General features: G+C 33.1%; 4 protein-coding genes across 11 annotated transcripts; 2 read left to right on the top strand and 2 right to left on the bottom strand.

Annotated features, from left to right (window-relative positions):
- Positions 1 to 269: 269 nt before the first annotated feature.
- LOC112767364 (serine carboxypeptidase-like 18) lies at positions 270 to 6,735 on the bottom strand. Of its 8 annotated transcripts, none has more exons than XR_011875729.1 (13): positions 6,419 to 6,710; positions 6,143 to 6,301; positions 5,636 to 5,724; positions 5,163 to 5,327; positions 5,034 to 5,071; positions 4,170 to 4,268; positions 3,974 to 4,060; positions 3,741 to 3,884; positions 1,164 to 1,235; positions 966 to 1,074; positions 757 to 870; positions 618 to 663; positions 270 to 519 (listed from the first exon to the last, which is right to left on the bottom strand). XR_011875729.1 is itself a non-coding variant. In XM_025813222.2 (13 exons), the coding sequence occupies exons 3-13, from the start codon at positions 5,655 to 5,657 to the stop codon at positions 436 to 438; spliced, it is 990 nt and encodes a 329-aa protein (XP_025669007.1). In that variant the 5' UTR covers positions 5,658 to 5,724; positions 6,090 to 6,301; positions 6,419 to 6,735; the 3' UTR covers positions 270 to 435. The 8 variants fall into 8 exon arrangements, 7 of the variants coding, with proteins under 7 accessions (XP_025669007.1, XP_072079868.1, XP_072079867.1 ...); XM_025813222.2 differs by having other exon boundaries at positions 966 to 1,084; positions 6,090 to 6,301; positions 6,419 to 6,735; XM_072223767.1 differs by having other exon boundaries at positions 966 to 1,084; positions 5,648 to 5,724; positions 6,419 to 6,706.
- A 4,722-nt stretch (positions 6,736 to 11,457) lies between these two features.
- On the bottom strand, positions 11,458 to 12,254 carry LOC112767360 (uncharacterized). Its single transcript, XM_025813217.3, has one exon. It carries the CDS (start codon positions 12,046 to 12,048, stop codon positions 11,536 to 11,538), a length of 513 nt encoding a protein of 170 aa, XP_025669002.1. The 5' UTR covers positions 12,049 to 12,254; the 3' UTR covers positions 11,458 to 11,535.
- Positions 12,255 to 18,787: 6,533 nt separating this feature from the next.
- Positions 18,788 to 21,542, top strand: LOC112767358 (lecithin-cholesterol acyltransferase-like 1). Its single transcript, XM_025813215.3, has 2 exons — positions 18,788 to 19,364; positions 20,250 to 21,542. The coding sequence occupies exons 1-2, from the start codon at positions 18,931 to 18,933 to the stop codon at positions 21,178 to 21,180; spliced, it is 1,365 nt and encodes a 454-aa protein (XP_025669000.1). The 5' UTR covers positions 18,788 to 18,930; the 3' UTR covers positions 21,181 to 21,542.
- A 1,332-nt stretch (positions 21,543 to 22,874) lies between these two features.
- On the top strand, positions 22,875 to 24,341 carry LOC112767359 (U-box domain-containing protein 30). Its single transcript, XM_025813216.3, has one exon. It carries the CDS (start codon positions 23,100 to 23,102, stop codon positions 24,324 to 24,326), a length of 1,227 nt encoding a protein of 408 aa, XP_025669001.1. The 5' UTR covers positions 22,875 to 23,099; the 3' UTR covers positions 24,327 to 24,341.
- The last annotated feature ends 282 nt before the right edge of the window (positions 24,342 to 24,623 follow it).

Here is a 24,623-nt window from a genome sequence, read left to right as displayed (position 1 = left end):
TACAAAAAGCACTTAATCATTCCAAGTTAAAAATGATTTTATTTTAGATTGTCTCTAAGTGCTTGTTTGGGCGCTATTATTTTGTTAAAAAAATATCTTCTCTAAGTGATTAACATCTTTTTTGAGAAGTCGTAATTAACATCTTTTTTTAAAAGATCTTTTTTTCTTAGAAAAAATATGTTTTTTTATGTAATAAATAAAGAAAAAAGTATTTTTATATTGTTACACCCAAACATAATTAATAGATAAAAAGATCTTTACATGAGATATTCAAACATAAAATTACTTTTACTTTTTCATAAGATCTTTTAAAAAAAAATAAATCAAAAAAAGATCTTTTTTTAGAAGTTTATCCAAACAAGTTCAGATTCACTGTACAAAGTGATTATTCTTCGTAGCATAGGTACACTACCACCTTGGCTCTGCTGGGTATTCCTATAATGGCCTTTTAGATATCCACCGAATGAACATGCCTAAACATTCTTCAGGTTTGTACTCAGTAGCTGTATGTCCTCCACCCTGGTTAAAAATATTTCTCCAAAACGACAGTTAAATTGAAGTTAATTAGATAAACATTGCATGAGGCAATTTATTGCAGGAATTAAAAAGGGTCTTACTTTCACAGTTGCAAACGTCATCCGATTTGAATAAGTCCTAGTATATCTATCAAATTATGAGATTGATTTAGCTTCTGAGATAGTTATGCAAATACAACAATGGTATAACAAGTTTGGAGTTTGAGCACATATCACTTACCCTGCAACTTGACCATTGACGTACCATTGCCTCCACTCATCCACGATGGTGTAGTTTAAAGATCGAATCCACGCTTGGGTCGCCAAGAATGGAACTATCATGTCATGATCCCCACTATTATAAAAAAAAAAAAAGAATACACATTTACAATTTAATTATACACATCCAATGGTAAATGGAAGCAAAAGTAAGTAATTAATGATATCGACCTGTATATTAATGAACGATAGCCTTTACTGCTTAGATTTTCATGATATTGGACGCTGTTTCGAATATCATGCTTGTAAAGTATGTCATAGTTACAGCGCTGCCATTTTCCTATACTACCCTGAAGCAAAGAGTTAGCCATTCATGTTATATATATACATCATTTAAAGTTACCGTCGTGTATAACGAATCAATTATACCTTTCGAACGTTTAGTGCCTTGCGAACCTCTTCAAAGTTGGCCCAATAGGTACATAGTAGATATGCATGACTCTGGGATGTGGAAAATAGTAAATTTAAAGGTGAATGCTACCCAACCCCTCTAAAATAACATGTAAGTTACCCTTTATTATGTGTCACATTGTAATTGGTCCTTATTTTAACCATAGTTGGGGCGCCAACGTCATTGTCATCTACTGTCCTCTCACACAACCTCTCTTCCCAGTATAGCCAGCGCCTCTTTTTACCTTGGATCGCTTCTTACCCACATAATTAATGGTTAATTTGGTTATTAAATTTTTTTATTAAAAAAACATATCTTTATTTAATTACGTGATGGAACATATATTTATATGTAAAATATAATTAAATAATAAAGTACGAATAAAATTAAAAATTAAAAGAATAAAAATACTATAAAAAATACTTGTAAGAAAGTTAGATTTTATCATTTTAAACTTGTGTTATTAATTTTAACAATTTATTTTTTTTAAAATAATTTATGTACGATAAAAAATATATTTTTTCTGATTTTAATTATACTTTTAAGTACTCTAAATAGAGTTATTATATTATATTTTACATATGAATACATGTTCTATCGTTTAATTAAATAAAGATTTGTTTTAATAAAAAAATTTAATAACCAAACTAAACATTACTTAAGTATGTATTTCATATTTATCTCTTAAATATTTATACAATTTATTTTTTAAACTGTTATATTGGTCTCTTCTCTAATATAATACAAAAAATAAATTTTCATAAAAATAATTTGTTTAATTATTAATTAAATAATAAAGTACTAATAAATTAAAAATTAAAAAAATAAAAATACTATAAAAAATACAGTAAAAAAATTAAATTTTATCATTTTAAATTTCTGTTATTAATTTTAATAATATATTTATTTTTTAAATAATATATGTATGATAAAAAAATATGTTTATTTGTTTGGAGTACAAATTTTATTATTATATTTGTATGTTCATGATTTTAATTATACTTTTAAATACTTTGAATAGATTTATTTTATTATATTATATTTTACATATATATATATATATGTTCCATCACGTAATTAAATAAAAATATGTTTTTTTAATAAAAAAATTTAATAACCAAATTAACCATTAATTATGTGGGTAAGAAGTGATCCATGGCAAAAAGAGGCGCTGGCTATACTAAGAAGAGAGGTTGTGTGGAAGAGCAGTAGATAGTGATGACGTTGGCGCTCCAACTATGGTTAAGATAAGGACCAATTACAATGTGACACATAATAAAGGGTAACTTACATGTTATTTTAGAGGGGGTTGGGTAGCATTCATCAAATTTAAAATGATACATTTTTAGCAATAAATTTAAGGTAATTAGTTACATGAAGTTGTTATCATTTGAAGATGATATTGCAAAAATCATTAGATAGTTTGACATATATAACTGAATTACAATCTAATGATCTTTAACTATCGAGTTAAGCTCCATTTTGGTCCTGAGATTGGCGAGTTGCATTGATTTAGTCTCTGACTTCTCAATTGCTACAATTTGGTCCCTCGGATTTAAAAAAGTGCACCAATATAGTCCTTCGTGTATTTTCTATCGCAATAGCCCAACACTGTTAGTGATGTGGCTCAAACATTGCCATGCTAGACATATTAAAACGATGTTGTATGCGTTTTAGACTAAAGAAAGCACTAAATGACATTGTTTGAGGGTTTCAACAATACTAAAATATTACACTCCTCCCTTTTGATCACTTCATCTTCTCTTTCTTCACTGAACTTCAAAAAAAAAAAAATTATCCCATCCAATGGTGAAAAGAATTAAAGGTTGCTAGAGAAAAAAAATGTTTGTGGCCACCTTTTGGTTTTCGCAAAGTGTGTATCGACGTCTGTAGAGGTTGAGAAAGGATTTAAGGTTTTTGTGTTTGCCCACAAAGGTTGAGTTATGGTTTTTTATATTGTAGTTCGGGCATCCAAAAAATGACTTATTAGGATTCGATTCCGTCATTGACCAGCAGAGAACAGGGCGACATCTGCAGCCACACCACCCTGGTACTCTTGGTGCTCTGCTTTGACTTGGACCCTAGCGGTTGAATGAATAAAACTCTGGCTACCACCTGAAATCATCATCCCATACTAGCAACTTTGCACAACAAAGAAGAAGAACAATAAAAAGAAGATTGGATAGAACGTTCTCTGTTTTATGTTATAAAAGAGAAAAAAGAAAAAGGACTAAGTCAGTGCTATTGGAATTTTTCTCTAGCTCAGCGGGCCGTTAATAATCTAACGTGGCAAGACTTGAGTCACGTCACTAACGGCGTTGAGTTCCGATACTGAAAAAATACGAGGGACTATATTGGCGTACTTTTTTGAACCTGAGAGACTAAATTGTAGCAATTGAAAAGTTATGAACTAAATCAGTACATCTCACCAATTTCAGGGACCAAAATGGAGCTTAACACTTAACTATCATTATCGTATGAAGACAATTTCACGGGAATAATTTATTTAAATGTAAACTCTTCCATTAATGAAATTTGAAGGTGTGAAAAGTTACCCGACAGCTTAAGGGTGGGACTGCAAGGATCGGAAACTTGTGGAGCTGATCAGTTAGAGTCAGAGATCTCCTCCTCCATGCCTTACGCAAGGCGAACTCGCAGTTAGGCTCCAAAATGTGGCATACATAAATTCCTGAAATAGTCTGAGGACCCACGAGTTTTCTAACCTTTATAATTTACACTCAGATGTTTCATCAAAAGCAATGATAACAATACATGGCTGCTGGCTTACCTCCTTGTATGATTCCATGTCTCTTACACAAGCTTTGTTTCCGGGGTTTACATTAATGAACTCTCCTTTACAGTTCCTATTTAGTGACTTATTTTATTGCACCAAAATAATTCGGATATGTATGTTAGCATTTTAAAACAAAAATAAGAAATATTATTAATTACACCTATTGAGAATTGATTAGTAAATGATTTACCTCGTATAATTCATCAGAAATGAGTCCCATGCCATGATTGAATGCTACTGCATAGTTATCTTCGGTAAATGTTGTAAAGGGATTCCCCAGCAGGTACCCCTGTACAAAATAACATTTCTATTCAATCTACTTGAAATTATAAGTTCATATAAAAAGACAGGTTGTTATTACCTTTTTTTTTTAAGAATAATTCTCTACATACAAGCGTTTTTTTATACAAGTCTTTACAAGTCATTTATATTAACGCGCTTCGAACTGCACGTTTTCACTACACTTTCTTCTTCTTCTTCTTGCTGCACATTCTTCTTCCTCTTCCTCTTTTTCTTCTTTACTTTCGTTTCTTGCATTCTCTTTCTCCTTCTTCATTTATGTGCTTTTCTCTCTGTGTTTTTTTTCGTTATTCTCGATTTCCATTATTTTTTGACATCAAGCTCTGAAATCGTTTTTGAAGAAGAAGAAGCAGCAGAAGATGAGGAGGAAAAAGAGAAAGATTTCTGAATTATGCATAAGGTGTAATTCAACGAATTTTGGGTGTATTTCTTAAATCCTTTGGGTGTAGTTTTGTAATCCTTTGGGTGTATTTCTATAATCGTTTGGGTGAATTCCTGTAACCGTTTGGGTGTATTTCTGAAGTTCCATTATCTTCAAATTTGGCAAGAAACTTGTTTTCATGGAGGAAGAAGAAGAAGAGTCGTTCATAATGCATGGTGAGTAGCGCGCTTTAGAAACAGGAAATGGTTGAATAACGTACGTTTATTTACTCTTGAATGTGGGAGTGTAAGGCGTGTGTTTTGTTGGACTTATAAGACTTGTAAGCCAAAAAGACTTGTATATGTAGCAGGTTTTTTTTTTAAACGCACAAACCTGGAGATTTATATGTGGCTGGACGCCACCTTCATTTCCTGCGAAAATAGAGAGATTGAACAGTCAGAAATTGGAGGGCATTAGGCCATTAGCTACCTATTATTTAAGCTTAGATCAGAGGAGTTTAACCATTTGAAATTTCTTCAACAATTGCTGGAATGGGAAGCCCAGACACTGAATCGCCCGCAATGTACACTTCATTTGATAGAAATTCCGGATGATCAACCAGCCACTTCCTAAGAAATTGATGAGCATCTTGAACTACTTTCCGGGTACTTTGGTGAACAGCACGTTCTGTTTTGGCATAAGAGAATCCAGCACCCACAGGTAAATCTACGAATATTACACTGCTTACCCGACCACCCAAACCATGCAAACATGATCAATTTTCTCAAAGCAAGATTAAACTTGTTTAATTTGACTTGGTCAACTTTAAGTTAAAACATCTATTTACTATAATACTTTTCTAATCACGTGAAGATGTCTTTATTAAAGATTATAGTTAAGATGTTGATACAATTTAGTCAAATATGTCAAATTATTTATCATTTTCTGTTGTTATCTTCACATGAAACATTTTCCTACTTCCTATAAGTATTCACCTAATACTAAACCTTTGTCCATGACTGTGGCTTCAAAACCAGATTTGGCAAGCTCCCATTGTATTCCTCGTTTATAAATGATAAAGGACCTGTAACAATACGCATATATAATATGCAAAAAATATGATTAAACCCATTATACACTACCTTTCGCTGAACATGACAAGACAAGAAATCGAAAACAAGACATAGGAGAGAAACATAAAATTTTGTGTTTTTATATTCTGTTTGGTGATAAACTAAAATAAATTATAAAAATTAAATTTTTTTTATTCAAAAAATTTAAGACAAAAAATATAGTAATAAAAAATTAAAAAAATAATAAAAAAATAAAAAATAAATTGTATCTTTTGTTAGTTTTTCCGTGTTCTTTTTGAACACAAAATATATTAATTTAATGTCTTTAAATACATTGTATCTATCCATGTCTCCTCTATCAAATACGATTTTGTACCTCTATGTCTCGTATCCTGTTCTGTAACGTAGCCTTTGGTGTTTGGTATGTACCTACCTACTTCAAAGACAAGGCCAGAAAAAGCAGAGCAACCAGGGCCACCCGTAAGCCAAAGAAGGAGAGGGTCCTCTTTGGGGTTGTTCTCTGAGTGAATGAAATAGTAGAACACTTCACCATCTTGCTCCTCTTCAGTTTCACCCACACCCACATACCTTATTGCCATAGCCATGCCATGTCAACGTAATGCATATTTTCATAGTTTGAATTCAATCGTTATTGAATAATAACCATAACATGACTTAGGAATTAATGAATCATAATATACCCACCCAGTTTCAAGAACAAAAGGCAGGGGTCCTTGGAATCCAGGAAGGGATTGCACTATGGAGTGAGATGTTGAAAGCTGAAAAGAGCAAATGATCTCTAACACAAGTGCAAAGACAATTAAAACTTGAGACAAGGAGCTTCTGCCGCCACTACAACAATTACACAAACTAAGCTGTGCCATTTTGAGTTCCTATGCTAACTCTCCGGCACCACACTTCTCTATATCCATATTCCTTATCCATTCTAACTTTTTAAGGAATGTGTCTTTTTCTTCTTGGACCAACTATTTTATGGAATGTTATACATGATATTACTAACATGGTGAGGTATGGTCATATTTTTTTAATAAAATCCAAAATAATCTCTAACAATTAACTCGAAAGACAACGAGACCCTTAACAAAAAAACTCAAACTCGGTCCTTGACAATTGCTTCGAAAGGACAACGAAACTCTTATGCCAAAAATTAATTTTTTTTGGCACGTCAATTCAAAAAAAAATATCAGGAGACGGATTGTGTGTTTTTTTTTTTGGGGCCTCGTTGTCCTTTCGAGGTAATTGTCAGGGACCGGGTGGGGTATTCACTCTATTTTTTTTTCCACGGTATCCTCCAGCCCAACAGGTCAAAGATTAATCCGACGCAGCACTGAATTCTATTTAAAAATTTGTCGTTGATCAATAAATTACCAATGAGATATGGTCATATGGTGAGATATAGTCACCATTTTTCTTCTAATGAGTCTTGTCCATTTCCTCTGGACTTTAATTGTTTCTGTCCAATTTCTATGTAAGTATAAATTTTTGGCAACCCACTAGCATTTCAAACTAATTACAAATTATTTTTTCACAAATGATCTGGTATGACCTATTTTTGAACTATTACTAATAAATATTTATTATTTAAAAATTTATAAACAAAAAGACAAAATATAAATCCATATGACACTATTAAATATGTGGGATAAGTACTTTTTTCGTCCCCAAAATTTTGGGTCAAAATCAAAATCGTCTCCGACCTTCTTTTTTTTATTAAAATCATTCTCAAAGTTAAAAAACGTTATAAAATTGTCCTTTTCTACTTCAATTTTTTTTTTATTAAATTACCCTTCATTATTAAAAAATTATAAAATAAAATAAATATAAAATAAATAAATAAAAAAGAAGAAAAGGGGGTGGGAACTGGGGAGAGAAAGGAAGGGGGGAAGCCGCGAGAAAAAGGGGGGAGGAAAGGGGAGAGAAGGGGGACCGCCGCCTTGCCCTGCTGCTTTGCCGTCCTGCTACGCCGCACCGCATCGCCGCCCTGCCGTCCTGCCGCACCACCGCACCGCACCACCGCTTCTTCTTCTTCTTCTTTTTCTTCTTCTTCTTCTTCTGTGAACTGGATTTTTTGTGAAATTTCTGGATTTTTGATGAAATTTGTTGTGGAATATTGTTGTTGCTGAAATTTGAATTTGGAATATTGTTATTGCTGAATTTTTTTATTATTATTCAAAGTGCATGTTGCTTGAATTTTCTGTTGATGATGATGATGATGACCATGAACAGTTTTTTTTTTTTTTTTGGTTTTTAGGGTGGGATCAATAATTTTTCTGTGGCTTTAAGTCGGTTTTGATTGTTGGTTTGGATTCAATTGAGGAAAAGAACTTGTACTTGGGTTTTGAATTTCCATGAGGATCTGTTGTAAGTGATTACTTTTTTTTGTGATTTTTTTTTTTTGCCAAAGAGGGTTCTTTGATTTCGGTTGATCATGGTTAGCGGCAACATTTTTTCATGACAATTTTGTGTATTGCAGCTTTTGATTTTTTTCAATAATTTTCGTTCCTAGTGAATTGGCATCTTAGTATTTTGATAATTTAGCATGAGTTTGCCTGAAAATTTGAATTCGGGAGTGAGAGGGTGAGGGAGTGGGGTGAGAGGTGGGTTTGGGGTGAGGGGAGACGAAGAGATGCTGGGTGTGGGTGGGGTGGGGTTTTATTATTTTTATTAATAGTTAAAGGTAATTTGGTCCAAAAAAATAGAAAATGACGATTTTATAACATTTTTTGTAACGTTAAGAATGATTTTAATAAGAAAAAAAGGTCGGAACGATTTTGATTTCGACTCTAGATTTTGAGGACGAAAAAAGCACTTATCCCTTAAACATGTAGTATCAGATATGAACGGAAGACTCCCGGTTGGAGTGTTCAATAACGAATTAGAGGATTATTTTTATACGTAATATACATAAGATAATTAAATATATCTTGCTTTTTTTATTTGAGTTGCTATTTGTTTTTTTTTTCTTTTCTTTTTTGCTTCAATTGAGTACGCCAATTTAATTAGATCTTGTATATTGTATTTCTCTCCCTTTATATCAATTTGATCTAGGAGCTGTGTTGCTCATTCTAATATCTGCCAATAAATAAGCCCAATAAATATAGGACCACATGTAGGACTAGAAGTGAGTCAAGAGCTGAGTTTGAATTTGAATAAACTCAACTTATTAGCTCGTGAGCTGGCTCGATTATATATATGGTGAAAACTCAGATGCAATCGACTTCACGTGAAGTTGATTACTGAGAGCGGTTAAATGATTTGACTGATTTGACTAAATTATCTAACGACTCTCAACTATCAACTTCACATGAAGTCCACTGCACCTGTGTTTTCACCTATATATATATATATATATATATAGAAAAGTTCTACATCCATGTAATTTTTTCATCCAAGCTATCCAAGTAACTTCAATCAAACGCGCTTCCCCAACCCCTTTACGCGTTTCTTATACACACACCTCATATAACTTAAACCTTATTCTCTTCTCACGTTTTCGTTCTTCTTCTTCTTCTTCTTCTCTATTCGCGTTCTTCTTCTCTGCTCGCATTCTTTATTATTGATCTGCATTGAATTCAACGTAATAAGCTCCGTCGTTCTTCTTCTTCTTCGTTTTCTTCTTCGATCTACACTTCTGAATGGAAACAATGAATGATTCAACTTCAAATCAGTTGAATGAGGTTATTACGTTGAGACAGCTAGAAAATGATTGCTGCATGCTATCACAATAATCTTAAACACTAAACAAAGTAAAAGGAGGCCACCGAACCGAACAACATTCATTTGGTGAATCAAAATCACAAAGGCCACTGAACCAAACAATGTTCATGTAGTGAATAAATGGTGATCAACTTTCAATCAATAAGAATAGTATTTCTCCTTCTCTTCCTCTTCCTCCTTCTTCTTTCTTCTTCTTCTTCTTCTTCTTCTTCTCCTCCTCCTTCTTCTTTCGTTATAATCATCACCAACAACACCAACATTTTGCTCGGTTAAGTGGAGTTGCTCATTTTGATTCACTTGATTGTTAATGTATTCAGTTGAGTCCTTGTGCATGCAGAAATGTTTTTCTTACTGATTGAATTGAATGTTTATCACGTTTTATTCAACACATGATTGGTGTTCGGTTCAGTGGTGTTGGTCATTTCGGTTCAGCTGATTGTTATGTGTTCAGTTGACTTCTTTTGCATGGAAAAATGTTATTCTTGATGATTGAATATTTATGACATTTTATTTAGCACATGAATGTTGCTCGGTTCAGTGGAGTTGCTCATTTTGATTTACTTGATTGTTAGTGTGTTCAATTGAGTCCTTGTGCATGTAGAAATATTTTTCTTTGATGATTAAATGTTTATGACATTTTATTCAGCACATGAATGATGTTCGGTTCAGTGGAGTTGACCATTTTGGTTCATTTCTGTTCTGTACAATTTAAAACTCTTCCTCCTTACCTTCTACTGCTTTTTCACCGGAGAGAGAAAGAGGAAAAGACAAAAAAAAAAATACAGCAGCAATAACAACAAAAGAATGAAGATAAGGAGAAAACACGTAAAGAAGAAGGAACGCGAAAAAGAAGGAGGAGGAGGAAGGCGAATCTCTATTGCTGTTTTCATTCGTTTCTGGTTGTTCCTTGCCGAATGCTTGTTTTCACTCGTTGGTTACATGGATGTGTAGCGCGCGAATCTCTCTCTCTCTCTCTCTCTATATATATATATATAGACTCGAACCCGCGACCTCTTAGATGAGTACAGGGAAACTATACCATTTGAGCTATATATATATATATATATATATAATCTTAATTATTTAAAATTTTATATTTATTTTTTATATATAATTTTAATATAGAACAAAAATAAAAAATTTATAATTTATTGATAGATAAAATTAATCTTTTTAAATATTTTTTAAAATATATAAGTTCGTTATAATTTATTGATATAAAATTATAGATTATGTTCCAATTATTTGAACAAATTCGTAAGCTTTTGGTGAGCCGAACTTGAGTTTAAAAAATAAGCTCAATTATTAATGAGTCGAGCCGTGAGTCAAACTCAATTTTTATGAGTCGATCTTAAATTTAGTCCAAGTCAACACAACTCGACTCACTTCCAGCACTAAGCAGATGTTATAAATTCTTTGTATTATTGTTTGTTTGGTTTCAGTTAAATCATTCATAACAAGTTCACTCTTTCGCCGGTCTCCCGCAACGAAATAAGCATCTATTCATATTATATACATTATAATAACAACCAACCTAAAATTAAATAAAAGAAAATGAAAATTGCAAAACAATCAAATCAATAATCTACTTGCCAAAATGAACTATGCATTCATCGAAAAGTAATCCAAAATAAGTAATTTCAAGTGGCATACACACAAATTTTCATTAAAAAATTCAAGAAATAATTATCAAAATTTATACAAGATGAAAAGCGGTAGGATGATTTTCATGAAGAACAATAATAATTAAGAATATATAATACCTGCAAAGAACACTTTCTCTTGCAAGTAATTACACATAAACATGTAGCATTACGTAACCCTAAACTATTAATTAGCCAGTTTTTTTTTTTTACCAAAGATAGAAGATTCGAACCTGTAACCTCTTAATTGAGTATGAGGAGACTATGCCATAACTCATTGGCATAGTCTCCTCATACTCAATTAAGAGGTTGCGGGTTTGAATCACATATCTTTCCAAATTAGCGAATGAGTAATAGCTCAAATGGCATAATCTCCTCATACTCAATTAAGAGGTTGCAGATTCGAGTCTCATATCTTTGATAAAAAAAAAAAAAAAACTACTAATTAGCCATTATTATTCCTTGAACAAGGCTGGGTTTTCTAATTCCAACAGCATAGCTTCTACTTCTAGGGTAAGAATTAGGCACAACAGCTTCACCCCCTTCATTCAAATCAAAAGGTTTATCCTCATCAATTCGACCCATACCAACACTCACCGACTTTGGCAACCCCACTGGTTGACTTTGACTTTGACTTTGACCTCGACCTCGAGCTTCTTGTTGCAGTTTCAGGACCAAATCCACGTCGATTCGGTTCCCCATGGTCCTCGCCGACGCTGCCCTCACAAGCTCCGCGTAATCCTCCGAACCTGCACCGGACATTGACGTGGCGGCGCTGTAGCTTCGCGGCAGCCCCGCCTGGAATCTCCCCGCCGCGTCTCCGGTGTTGCCGTAGCTGACGCTGTAACCGCACTGTGTTATGCTTCGAACGTACATGTCCTTCGCCTTTCCAAGAACTCTTATAGGTGTGGTTATGATCCTCACCAACTTGTTCTGCGCACCTTTGTTTCTCATTTTTCAATTCTTTTCAGTTTTTGATGGCTTTATCCTTTTTGAAGAAGTTTAATGAATGAGAATTTCAAAAATCAAAAGCAAGCTAAGATCGAGTAGTGTGGAAAAATGACACTAATAAATGGGATTTATATATGAAACTGGGAACGCTACCATGGACTTTTTCAGAGCAAGCTGGGTCAAGAAAATTACGCAGATAATAACGTGTTGGCGTATTATTATTATTATATATTAATGATATAGTTATAGCATTTGTTGATGAAGACATGTAGAGGTTCTACGTTCAATACTTTGTATTTTCAATTACAGCGAAAGGTGGCTTAGATTAGAGCGAAGGACCGCTACTATTTCAACATCTTTTATTTGACTTTTTTTTGTTGTTGTTGTTTTGGGAGCTACTCATATCAAAAACGTATTTTTTTTTAGATATTTTTTAATAATTAAAATTTAATACATATAATTAATTAAATTGTATTATTTTTATTAAAATTAGACAAGACCTATGATGCATAGACACTGACACGGACACGGGACACGACACGACACGGGATACGTCGACACGCGAATTTTAAAATCTTACATGACACGAGAACACGCATTCATATAAAATATAAAGTATTTTTTAGATAAATCATAATGATATTTTGATATTTTATTGATATTAAAATATAAATTAAAATTTTTAATTATTTTTAATGTCTTATTTTAATTATATCAAGTATTTAAAATATTTTTGTTTTAATAAATAATAATATATACTATATCTAAATTTATTTTAAAAATATATGTTAAGAATAAAACAGGACACGCTGACACGTGATGGTATTTAGGTGTATGTGTCCAGGTGTGTCCGGAAAAGAATTTTTTATTTTTTATTAAGACACGGTCGGACACAGCAGACACGCGTGTCGGACGAGTGTCGGTGAGTGTCGTGTCCCAAATGTGTCCGACACGCGGACACGACAACTCAACGAAGTGTCCATGCTTCATAGGACAAGACAAATCAGTTTTGTTGAAAAATTAATAAATTAATTTTAAACCGATCTAATTTAATATTTTTTATAAAAAATAATTATAATATTTTTATTATAAAAAATAAATAAAATACCTCTATTATAAATATAAATTTTAAAAATTCTAAATCTTAATCCTATGACGACAGAAAAAAAGACTAAAATTTAGAATTCTCAAAATTAATATATATAATAAGAGTATTTTAATTATTTTTTATAATAGGAGTATTATAGTCATTTTTTATAAAAAATAATATTAATTTAGACTAATTCAAAATTTAATTTACCATTTTTTTTAGTCAAATTAATTTGTCTGGTCTAATTTTGACAAAAATTAACACGATTTAATTGATTATACATGTTAAATTTTAATTATTAAAAAACATTTAAAAAAAGACGTTTTTAAAATCTTATGAGTGGCTCTTTTTTTTAATATTAATAAACGTGTTCTCAATTGAAGAACAGTTCCTTCTCTGGTTCTAGCTTTTCGTTTATTTGTTTTTTTTTTTTTTTTTCTATGGAGTTATTGATCGAGATAGCTTTATTGTCAGGTGATGAACAAGTTAATTAAAAGAAGAAAATTAGCGTAAGCAGGGATCTGATATGGATAAAGTTGCAAAGACGTTTGTGTGTAATAATAATGAAGATCTTGAATTTTGATATATATCATATATGTCTTGCTTAAGTCTTACTTAACTAACATGGCAATTAACGAAAGAATGTGAGAGGAAGAATTAGAGCACGCCTCTATGATTGAAAATTAAAGTGTGGCATTTGAAAACTGTAAACGGGAGGCTTGACTCATCAAGTAAATGGTAGAATTTAAACGCATTCTCATTTTGGCAACTAAGATAAGAAGATGGACTATTTTGTTAACCAACAAATGTATGTTTGATTTGTCACCACCACTTTCCAACCAACAACCGAAATCAAGAATGAGCACATGTCAATAATTGCAGCTGTCCCTAATCAATAATGAGGAGTGCTAGGGGACAGTAATTTTTGTGATTTGTAGTCATCAAATAGTTATCAATGATAATTTTAATAGTATGAGATTGGTGTGAGATTTCATCAAATGGCTCACTTTTTTTTATTGGTTACATACTGGCCAGAATTTGAAAAAGTTGTTAGTCCCTAAACTTTTTCATCAATAATAATGAGTACCCAAATAAAATTTCAAATTACTGTATCAGTAACTATGGAATAAATAAGTACAAAACATAAGTAACTATTCTATCATCAGTTTCAAAATTTGCATTTTCTAATATTTAAAATATTTTTGTTCAATTATACTAATAATATTTAGCTCAACGAACTATATTAGATATACACTAAAATTATACATTAAAATCAGTCACTAATATAAAATATATATTAAAATATAAAATATTCATTAAAAATAAATTAATTTTAGTGTATAAATAATATTGTTGTATTTAGATATTATTAATTAACAATCATACTAAATAAGTAAATATATAAGAGCTTCAATCACTAGTATAAAATATACACTAAAATATAAAATATATATTAAAAATAAATTAAACTATATATATTTGTACAAAAATACATAATGATTGATTTTAATGATTAATTTGGAGATATAGATAATATTTTTTATTAATTAAAATTTTTTTTCATTTACCCTTCTTTTAACTTTAAGGAGATGAATGAGTAGTGTAGAATTGCTTAAAGTGAAAATTCATGTGTATTTATTTTTATGTGAAATTTATAACTGAGAATCATTAGATGATTTGATATATTTGAATAAATTGTCATCTAAAAATTCTTAACTATCAACTTCAAATAAAAACAACCTGTTGTATGTAAATTTTTGCTATTACTTAATTAAATTTTTGCTAATAAGTGCAATTCATGCACATTTTAAAGACAATGCAATCACAAAAATTTAAATAGAAATTATAAATTAAATGAAAGTTTTTAAATATTTTTATATAAAAAATATATTGAAAGAACTAAAAAATTTTACGGTAGTTTTATTCTCTTTAAGTCTTAACCAATATTTTTAGAAAATTCTTTAGTTAAATCCATTGATTAAAATTTATATTCATTTTTACGAGTATGCTTTTATCTATTCATATAGTTCCTTGTGTTGATCAAGTTGTATGTGTTATTGTTATTATTATTACATTATTATTGAGCATAAAACGTAAATTACGTCACTTTTGTGGTCTAACACGGACGAAGATTTATATTTAAAAATAAAAAAACCTTATCTGATTTTAAGAATCAATACTTGTTTGAATAGGGAAAAAATCAACAATCCATAATGTCAATTTCTAATGATATATCCAAACTTCTCCTTCCATGAAATGTTGAAAAGGCTCATGAGTGTTGTTAGACATGCCCATTATTATTAACTAAATCATAATAAGAGACTTGTACCAAAGAAAAATAATCATAAGACGCTTCAAATTCAACATTAATACTTTTGATATGGTATTATTGATAATAAGCTAGTAAAGATGGTCCTCATCTCACTTATGTAATTATAGTCCTTATTTTAACACCGCCAGAGGGCAAGTATTTCGCCCTACGAAGAATACATAATTACATACAATAAGAAGGATTGCAAGTATGAATCTTAATTTTTTAAAAGGATCTTAATTGGAATATTGACTAAGAGAAAAGAAAATTACTTATGATTTTGTAAGTTATAATGTCATGTCAAAAACAGAGACTAAATCTCTAAAATAGTTTTTGATATTATTGCTGTACACTATAATTATTTTTAAAATTTTAATTACATTAATTATATTTCTGATATTAAAAAAATTGTATCATATTAATTTTTAATTCGTTTTCTATTAACAACGCACTGACGTGGCTTGATATTATTCTTAACACATATTAACATGCTAATCACTTACTATTTGCGGATGATTCTATTCTATTCAGTAAAATCTCAAAAAATAGTTGTGCCTCTATTATAGAATTATTGGAATTTTACGAGAGTTTCAATAGACAAAGAGTTAATCTTATTAATAAATTAGCCATGTTCTTTAATAATAACACTCCAGAGATTATTAGAACCTCCTTAGCAGCCAGCTAAATATTTATCATATAAGTGCATAGAATAAATATTTGAGTTTATTTTTTTTTTGTCAATCGCTCTAAGAAAGCTACCTTCAACTCAATCAAAGATAAGGTTCTCAAAAGGATACAAGGATGAAAAATATGCTTGTTATCTAATGAAAAAAAAAAAACAGATATTACTCCGAACAGTTGGTAAAGCATACCAATATACACATTGTAATGTTTTAAACTTCCAAACAGTTTGCTAAATGAAATTCATAATATTCTAACCTAGTTCTGATGGGAACAGCAAGATTCTGAAAAGTGAATAGTGTGGATTAATTGGGATAAGATAACTAGGCCTAAGAAAGAAGGCGGACTTGGTTTTAAATATCTCAGGGCTCAAAATCTGGCTCTTTTGAGTAAACAGTGCTGGAAAATCGTGACTCAACCTAACTCTCTTCTTTCTAAAATACTTGAAGGTAAATACTTCAAATTTAATTCTATCTTTACAATAGAAGTGAGAACCTTGCCTTTTTGGGTTGGCAAAATATTCTTGAAGAGAGGCGAATTGTAGAGAAAGACATTAGTTGAAAAGTAAGTTCTGGTGATATTCGAATCTTCAGTGAACCATGGCTTCCTCCTTCTTACCCCTTCACTGTTCCACCATCTGCAACACTACTATCAGATAGTTACCATCTGTTATGGGTGAAAGACCTACTTTTTGTCAAATAAACAGTGGAATCAAGTATTAATCTCAAATATTTTTCCTCCAAAAATTTCTCAGCGAATCTTTTCCATAACCCCATGAGAAGGTGAAAACACAATTCAATGGGTAATGAACAGAGCAAAAACATATGATATTACATAAGCATACAGGATTGCTTACCAATTTTACCATACCTTTATTGAATTTTGTTCGAACTTCATGCAACAGAGGCCAGTTTGGAGCCATTTATGAAAGCTGAGAATCCCTAACAAGATTTTATCCTTTGCGTGAAAAATCCTCCATGGTAAACTTCCTGTTCTGCTTTTCATCCATCAGCAGTTTCTATCCACTCCGACAACTTGTCCAATCTACAAGTCAGCTCCAGAATCACTCATGCACTGTCTATTTTTCTGTGGAGACGCTAATAATCTAGTGGGGAAGAAGAGTTCTTTGGCTTAGCTTATTCTAGACCATAGATGTTCCTTGTTCTTCAATTGGTGAAGAGATTCTGTGTTACAAACTGGATTTCAAGGAACAAGCCCTCAAAGAGCTCTTGGAATATTTGGAAGGAGATGTGTCGCGAATATTCGAACATGTCCAGGAGCCTCCAAAAAAAATACTAACAATATCGCTTAAGTTAAACTAGGAGCTATCTATTTTGCCTTATGTACAGTGTCCTAAGATTTTTTTTCCTATCTACTTTTTTGTTATTTTTCTTCTTACAATTTCACTTGTTCGTTAATATTTAAAATTTTTTTTATTTTTCTTATCCTAACTTTTAGATATTGTATTTATTTTTTTATTAAATAAAATATTACTATTATTTAAAAAAAATATATTATTAAAATAAAGGATAAAGTACTAAATTGATCCCTTACGTTTAGGTATAATCCTGTTTTGGTCCTTAAGAACTTCAATGTAGTTCCACCGTGAGATCAAAGTTAAATAATTAACGAAATGTGCTACATGACAGCAATATAAGAACAAGGTCGATAATCTGGAGAATAAGTACAAGCTCTGGAGGCACAAAATCAACGTGGATGCATCAATATATTTATTTATCATTCTTCTTAGTTTTATAGAAAATATTTCATTTAAATTGTAAGAAAAATGATAAATAACTGTATTGATGTATCTACGGTTGATTTTGTGCCTCTAGAGCTTGTACTTATTCTCCAGATTATCGACCTTGTTTTTGTACTGCTATCATGTAGGATATTTCATTAATTATTTAACTTTGACCTCTAGGTGGGACTATATTGAAGCTAAATGAAAGTTTCTTAAATTCAAATAGGACACTCTAAACTTTAAGAACCAAAACAGGATTACTCCTAAACATAGGGGACCAATTTAGTACTTTACCCTAAAATAAATTTAGAAATAACAACACTATTTACTAAAATAAAAATATTTTAAAAAATACATTAAAAATAAATTTATATTTTAATATAAAAGATCAAACTATCATTATAATTTATCTTAAAATTATTTTATATTTTATATATATTGTCTCTTCGTATCTTATAAAAATTTTAAATTTATGTGCCGGAAATCTCATATCTCATTGAGGTGGCAACATGAATTCTACCCGCGGGCTGTGGGTACCCAATCTGACCCCACCTGATCGGGTAGGGTTGTCAACCCGATCCGCAACGAGTAACGTAAGGTACGAGTTGTATTCTCGTGCGGGTCGGGTAGGGTTGTGGTCAACCCGAATCCTACCCCCACCAACCCGCACCCTATATATGTATATGTTATATATTCATATAAAAATATGTTTTAAATGAATATGGAATCGAAAATTTCTCACTAAATATAAAAGATCCTTAATTACTAAAAAAAATTATTAATTGATAATGTAATATTTTTTTTACATAAAAGTCAATTTTATTTTAAATTATCATGAAGTTATATAATAGTTGTGTATTTTATTGTAACCCGCAGCTAGAGTCTTGTTGAGTGATAACGGGGCATCGCCGTGGCCAAGTAATATCCACCGTAGCATAAATTACACGTGTCACCTAATCTAGTTAAAAATCACATGCTTCAGAATTCAGATATCTTACTACTACTACTACACTCATATCCACATATCCATTGGTGATCATTCATTGATTGATTCTTGTGATGAAGCAGCATGTCCTAAACATTGGAAGTGATGATGCCACGGTTACAGTGGCAGTTGCGATGTTATCGTTGCTGTGCACATGTGGAGCAATAACACTAACCCCCAGCGCTAACGGTAACAGCAATCTTCACCCGTTGATCCTAATACCTGGCGCCGGAGGGAACCAACTAGAAGCTAAGTTGACCCAAGACTACAAAGCCTCTAGCTTCGTTTGCAACTCCTGGTACCCTCTTTTCAAGAAAAAGAATGGTTGGTTCAGACTCTGGTTCGATTCCTCTGTCCTCCTTTCTCCTTTCACCAAATGCTTCGCTGACCGCATGATGCTTCACTATAATCAAGACCGAGATGATTACTTTAATACCCCTGGAGTTCTCACCCGTGTCCCTCACTTTGGTTCCACCTCCTCCCTTCTTTATCTCAATCCTCGTCTTAAGTAAGTGCTCATTCTTCTTTACGCATATGGGTCTCTCACATGCACACTAATTTTATCTTTGAAGTTTTAATTACACTATTGTCATTCCAAAATGGAGCATTGGGTACCACAGTGCTCCTCGATCAATCAAAATAGAAACACTTAATTAAAGTGTGTGTGCATGAGTTAAATATCAATTTGGTCCCTGAAATTTGGCATGATACTCAGAATGATCTCTACAATTTCGTTGGTCTCAATTAGAACCCTCAAATTTACAATTGCGGCTCTAACTTGTCCCTGCGATCATCTCCGTCACCGAAATGCTGATCTAGCACAACTGTATGACATGGTGGACACTATTTCAACAACGACGCATTAATTTTGTACCCAAACCCTTTGAAAACCACGTAGTGTAAGGGTTTTCTTGATGTTTTGCAATTTATGATCGTCGTAGTGGAAAGAAAGAGAATTTTAACTTACAAAAAACTAAAACGACGTGGTTTCCAAAGGATTTGGAGGCGAAACCAATGCGCTGTCGTTTAAGTAGTGTCCGCCATGTCATGCAATTGCATCAGATCAGCATTCTGGTGACGGAGATGATCGCAGGGGCAAGTCGAAGCCACAATTACAAATTTGGGGTTCTAATTGAGGCCAACGAAATTGTGGGGGTCATTCTGAACATCAGACTAAATTTCAGGGATCAAATTGAGATTTAACTCGTGTGTGCATACAAACTAAATTGCGTTCGTCTAGTGGTTGGTTTACTAATCAGCTTACATAAGTGTTAGAAGTTCGAATCCTACTTTGTACCTACAGTGTGCATGTTAAATGTGGAATCTCACAACCACTTTGGGGATTTAGTTTGGTTATTTAGCATTGAACATTAACCTCTTTAGTTTTTTACAGGTATGTGACGGAATATATGGCTTCCCTGGTAAATTCATTAGAAAAGCTTGGTTACATTGAAGGTGAAACACTGTTCGGAGCACCCTATGATTTTCGTTATGGTCTTGCAGGCGAAGGGCACCCATGTGAAGTGGGATCAAAGTTCCTTGAAGATCTCAAGAACTTGATAGAAGAAGCAAGCGCTTCAAACGGTGGGAAGGAAGTGATTCTTGTGTCCCACAGCTTAGGGGGTCTATTCGCCTTGGAACTCCTTAACCGAAACGACCCTTCATGGAGCAGGAAATTCATCAAACACTTGGTGGCACTTTCTGCACCATGGGGTGGTGCAATGGACGAAATGCTCACTTTTGCATCTGGCAACACTCTTGGTGTTCCCTTGGTGGATCCATTGATAGTTAGACCTCAGCAGAGAAGCTCCGAGAGTAACTTATGGCTTTTGCCTAATCCCAAAGTATATGGTCATCATCAAAAGTTGCTCATCACTGAAAATAGAAGCTATTCAGCACATGACATGCCTGATTTTCTCATAGATATTGGTTTTCTGGAAGGGGTTTATCCTTATAAAACACGCATTTTGCCGTTAATAGAGAACCTTAAAGCACCGGAACAAGTTCCTATTACTTGTGTTATAGGGAGTGGGGTCAGAACCCCGGAGATTTTGTTTTACAGGAATGGTGATTTTGATGAAGGGCCAGAAATTTTGTATGGGGATGGTGATGGAACGGTGAACATGGTGAGCTTGCTGGCGCTTCAGTCATTAGTGGGAGAAGACAATAAAAACCAAAGCATCAAAGTGATTAAGATTGATGGTGTGTCTCATGTTTCAATACTAAAAGATGAAGTTGCACTTGAACAAATAATTGGTGAGATTAGTAGAATTAATTCTCATCACTCACATACTGGTTTTGGCAACATTTTTGTAGGTAGATAGATGATGGTCATATATGTTTTTGTATGCAAAAATTAATGCCTCCTATGGAGTTTATAGTATTTGAGTAATTGAATAATTGATCATATGTGCAATATTAGTAATAGATTATGTATTTGAGTAATGGTTGAAGAGAACTCCATCATAACGGTAGGGGGAAGGGAAGTGGAGGGTACAAATTCCAAAGGCTTCAGACAAGGCACTCTTGAGTTTTTGACTAGATTCACTTTCCTTTGGCATAGGAACTAATGCTTTCATGGAAGCATTTGACTTTTGACTACTTTTTGAAGTTAAGTAAAAGAAAGCGGAACAACCCCTCGTGCACTTGCCTTTTTTGTGGGTGAGTGCTCAATACTTCTTCTCAACCCTGTATTTTATTTGTATCTATGTCTATGGTCAATTGGTCATGGTCCTCCTCTGATTTTGTGCTGTGGATTAGATAGACCAACCGAGAACAAGGAATCATGTGAGCCTTACAATACATATAAGCAATGTGAGAAAACTTATAGCTCAAATAAATAAGCAATATTTTTTGGGTTCATAAATGGTATTGAACATGAACATTATCTTTTTTGTTTTTTTTTTTATGTGCATTACGATATTGAATGTTTGAACTATTGCCTCTCCTACTACCTAAGATATCGTGCCTGTTCTTAAACAGAGTGACTACTCTATGACCATGCGAAATAGTGAATACATTTTTTTATTGACCCAAATACTATACGTTTAACCATTACATTGTGAAAGTTTGGCAGAGTTTGAACTTATTGGGACCAATGGAGAAGAATATGTGGATATTATGATTCGATTGGTGGCATCTATTTAACCTTTTTGACTATGTGTCGCAGCCTCTCTTTAGTTTTAAGATTGGTGTCCCCTCCCAGGTCCACAACTCACGCAAAGAGAATCAAACTTTAAATTTTTACCACATTAAAGAAGAAAAGCAAACATGACCGTATTAGTTATTAGTTATTACACTGCTACTGACTCGAAAGAGTGAACTTTGAACTATATGCATGACTGACTACACGTGTGGTGAATTGTCGCCAAAAGCCCAAAACCCAATCACTATGTGAATGAGTTAGTGCAAATTAAACATTTGTTTTTCTGAAAAAATATCTGAAATATAAACTATTTTACTTTTAAAAATATGCAAGTAGTTGTATTTTTTAACATTTCTATTTTGGTGAGGTGAGGTGAAGGTGCAGTAATTAACTAATATATAGTGTGTTTGGATTAGAGTTGGTTAAAGTGAAGTTTGAATGAAAGTGATTTTGTAAAATTGATTTTGGATAGAAGTGAGTTTGTACCAACATGATTTATGTTTGGAAATATGAAAATTCTTTTGTAAAAAACCAATAATGATCATCAAAGATGAACTCACGTTGAAGTGAACGCAGAAGCAACAATTTTTTGCTTTCAGTAAACACACTTTTAAGTTGCAAAATTATTTCTGCATTTAGAAAAAAAGATTGCCAAACATTAAAAAACAGCGTTCAAAGAACTTCAACCCACTTTTATCCTCTCAAATGAGTTTGTCAAACACACCTAAGTGGATTGGGTTTGAAAGAGGAAGAGAGCATCGGTATTAGTGATGGAAAATTAAGACTCAATCATGTTGGTCATGATGTATAGGCATTGCCTTTACTTTTTGACCACAAAAAGACATATCACAGTTACAGATGCACAAGAAAATAAAATAAAAAATAAAAAATGAGACAAAGCAAATTTGCTTAAAGAGGAAAAAGAAAACCCAAATAAAGTAGTCCTTCTCTCTCTCTCTTTTCTCTATTATTGGCTTATTGCTTCTTCTCCTTATTCTTTTCTTTCTATTTCTATAAATCCTCTCCCACACGCTTGCTTCTTATCTTTTCCAAGCCGAAGCTTATTCATTTCAGCATCTAATATTCTTGAAGAAATTTATGACCATGCAAGAAACAATGCCTACTCCTCCTCCTCTGAAGGTGCTGATTGAAGAGATGGAGTCATCAATGGAAGATGTTCCTTCGGTTTTCATCTGTCCCATCTCGCTGGAGCCAATGAGAGACCCAGTCACACTCTGCACCGGCCAAACCTACGACAGGTCCAACATCCTCAAATGGTTGTCCCTCGGCCACAACACTTGTCCTACCACCATGCAAGACCTTTGGGACCTTTCCCTCACCCCCAACACCACCCTCCACCGCTTCATCCTCACATGGTTCTCTCACAACTATTTCTCCATCAACAAAAGCCTCCAAGACGTTCAAGGCACAGCCTTTCACCTCTTGGAATCACTCAACAAGGTTAAGGGTCAAGCAAGAGTTAAATCCCTCAAGGAACTTCGCCACCTCCTTGATTCTCACGCTTCAATAAGGAAGACAGTTGTGGAACACAACGGACTTGCCTTGGTTTCTTCCTTGTTAGGTCCTTTCACTTCCCATGCTGTTGGGTCAGAAGCCGTTGGGATACTCGTGAAGCTGGACTTGAGTTCAGAGGTTAAGAAGAATCTGATGCATCCATCAAAAGTATCGTTATTGGTGGATATCATGAACGAGGGAACCATTGAAACAAAGATGAACTGTGCAAAGTTGATTGAGATATTGTTGTTAGAAGGACACGTGTCAAGCCTGAGTCTGTTGGTTGGTTTGTTGAGGTTAGTTAGAGACAAGAAACACCCAACTGGGGTGGTCTTGAACGGCCTCATACTGATCAAGATGATGTGCAGTTCCCAAGAATCAGTTAGAACTTCCATTGTGAGAATCGGAGCGGTGCCGCAACTGGTGGATCTATTGCCAACACTAAACGATGAGTGCTTGGAAATAGCGCTGTTTATTCTCGAGGTGGTGTCGACGATTCCAGAAGGAAGAATGGCGTTGAAAGATTGTCCCAATGCTGTGCTTAATGTGGTGAAGTTGTTGATGAGAGTCTCTGAGAGGTGCAAGCTATTTGCGCTTTCGATATTGTGGGCTATTTACAAGCTTGCGCCGGAACAATGTGCCTCCGAGGCCGTGGAGGCTGGGTTGGCGGCGAAGCTGCTTCTGGTGATTCAGAGCGGTTGCAACCCTGTTTTGAAGCACATGTCTGCTGAGTTCTTGAAATTGTGCAGTTTGAATTACTCTGCTAGTATCTTCATCTCTAAGTGTATGCTTACCACAACAATACAATGAATTTTTCCTACAAAATCTGTTCATGGCTTTGTATAAATTACTTTTTATTTTTTAATTAAAAAAAGAAAGAAAGAAAGAAATTAAGTGGTAATAAGTGGCTCATTTTTTTCTATATGCCACCAGAGTGTGAGTTGTGCTTGATTATGGGATACAATGGTGTTAGACACATGTGTGAGATAGAAGTTTCTAAACAATGACAGGAAAAAATCGAATCGTCCGATTCCTTTGTTAAAAACCAATTGGAAGGTCCGATTAGTATTTTTTTTTTTTTTGAAAATGAATTTGGAGGGTCCGAAT

Source organism: Arachis hypogaea, chromosome 17 (assembly GCF_003086295.3).
Source record: "Arachis hypogaea cultivar Tifrunner chromosome 17, arahy.Tifrunner.gnm2.J5K5, whole genome shotgun sequence".
Taxonomy (NCBI): domain Eukaryota; kingdom Viridiplantae; phylum Streptophyta; class Magnoliopsida; order Fabales; family Fabaceae; genus Arachis; species Arachis hypogaea.
The sequence above is the reverse complement of the archived record's forward strand: the minus strand, read 5'-3'. Positions and strand labels throughout refer to the sequence as shown.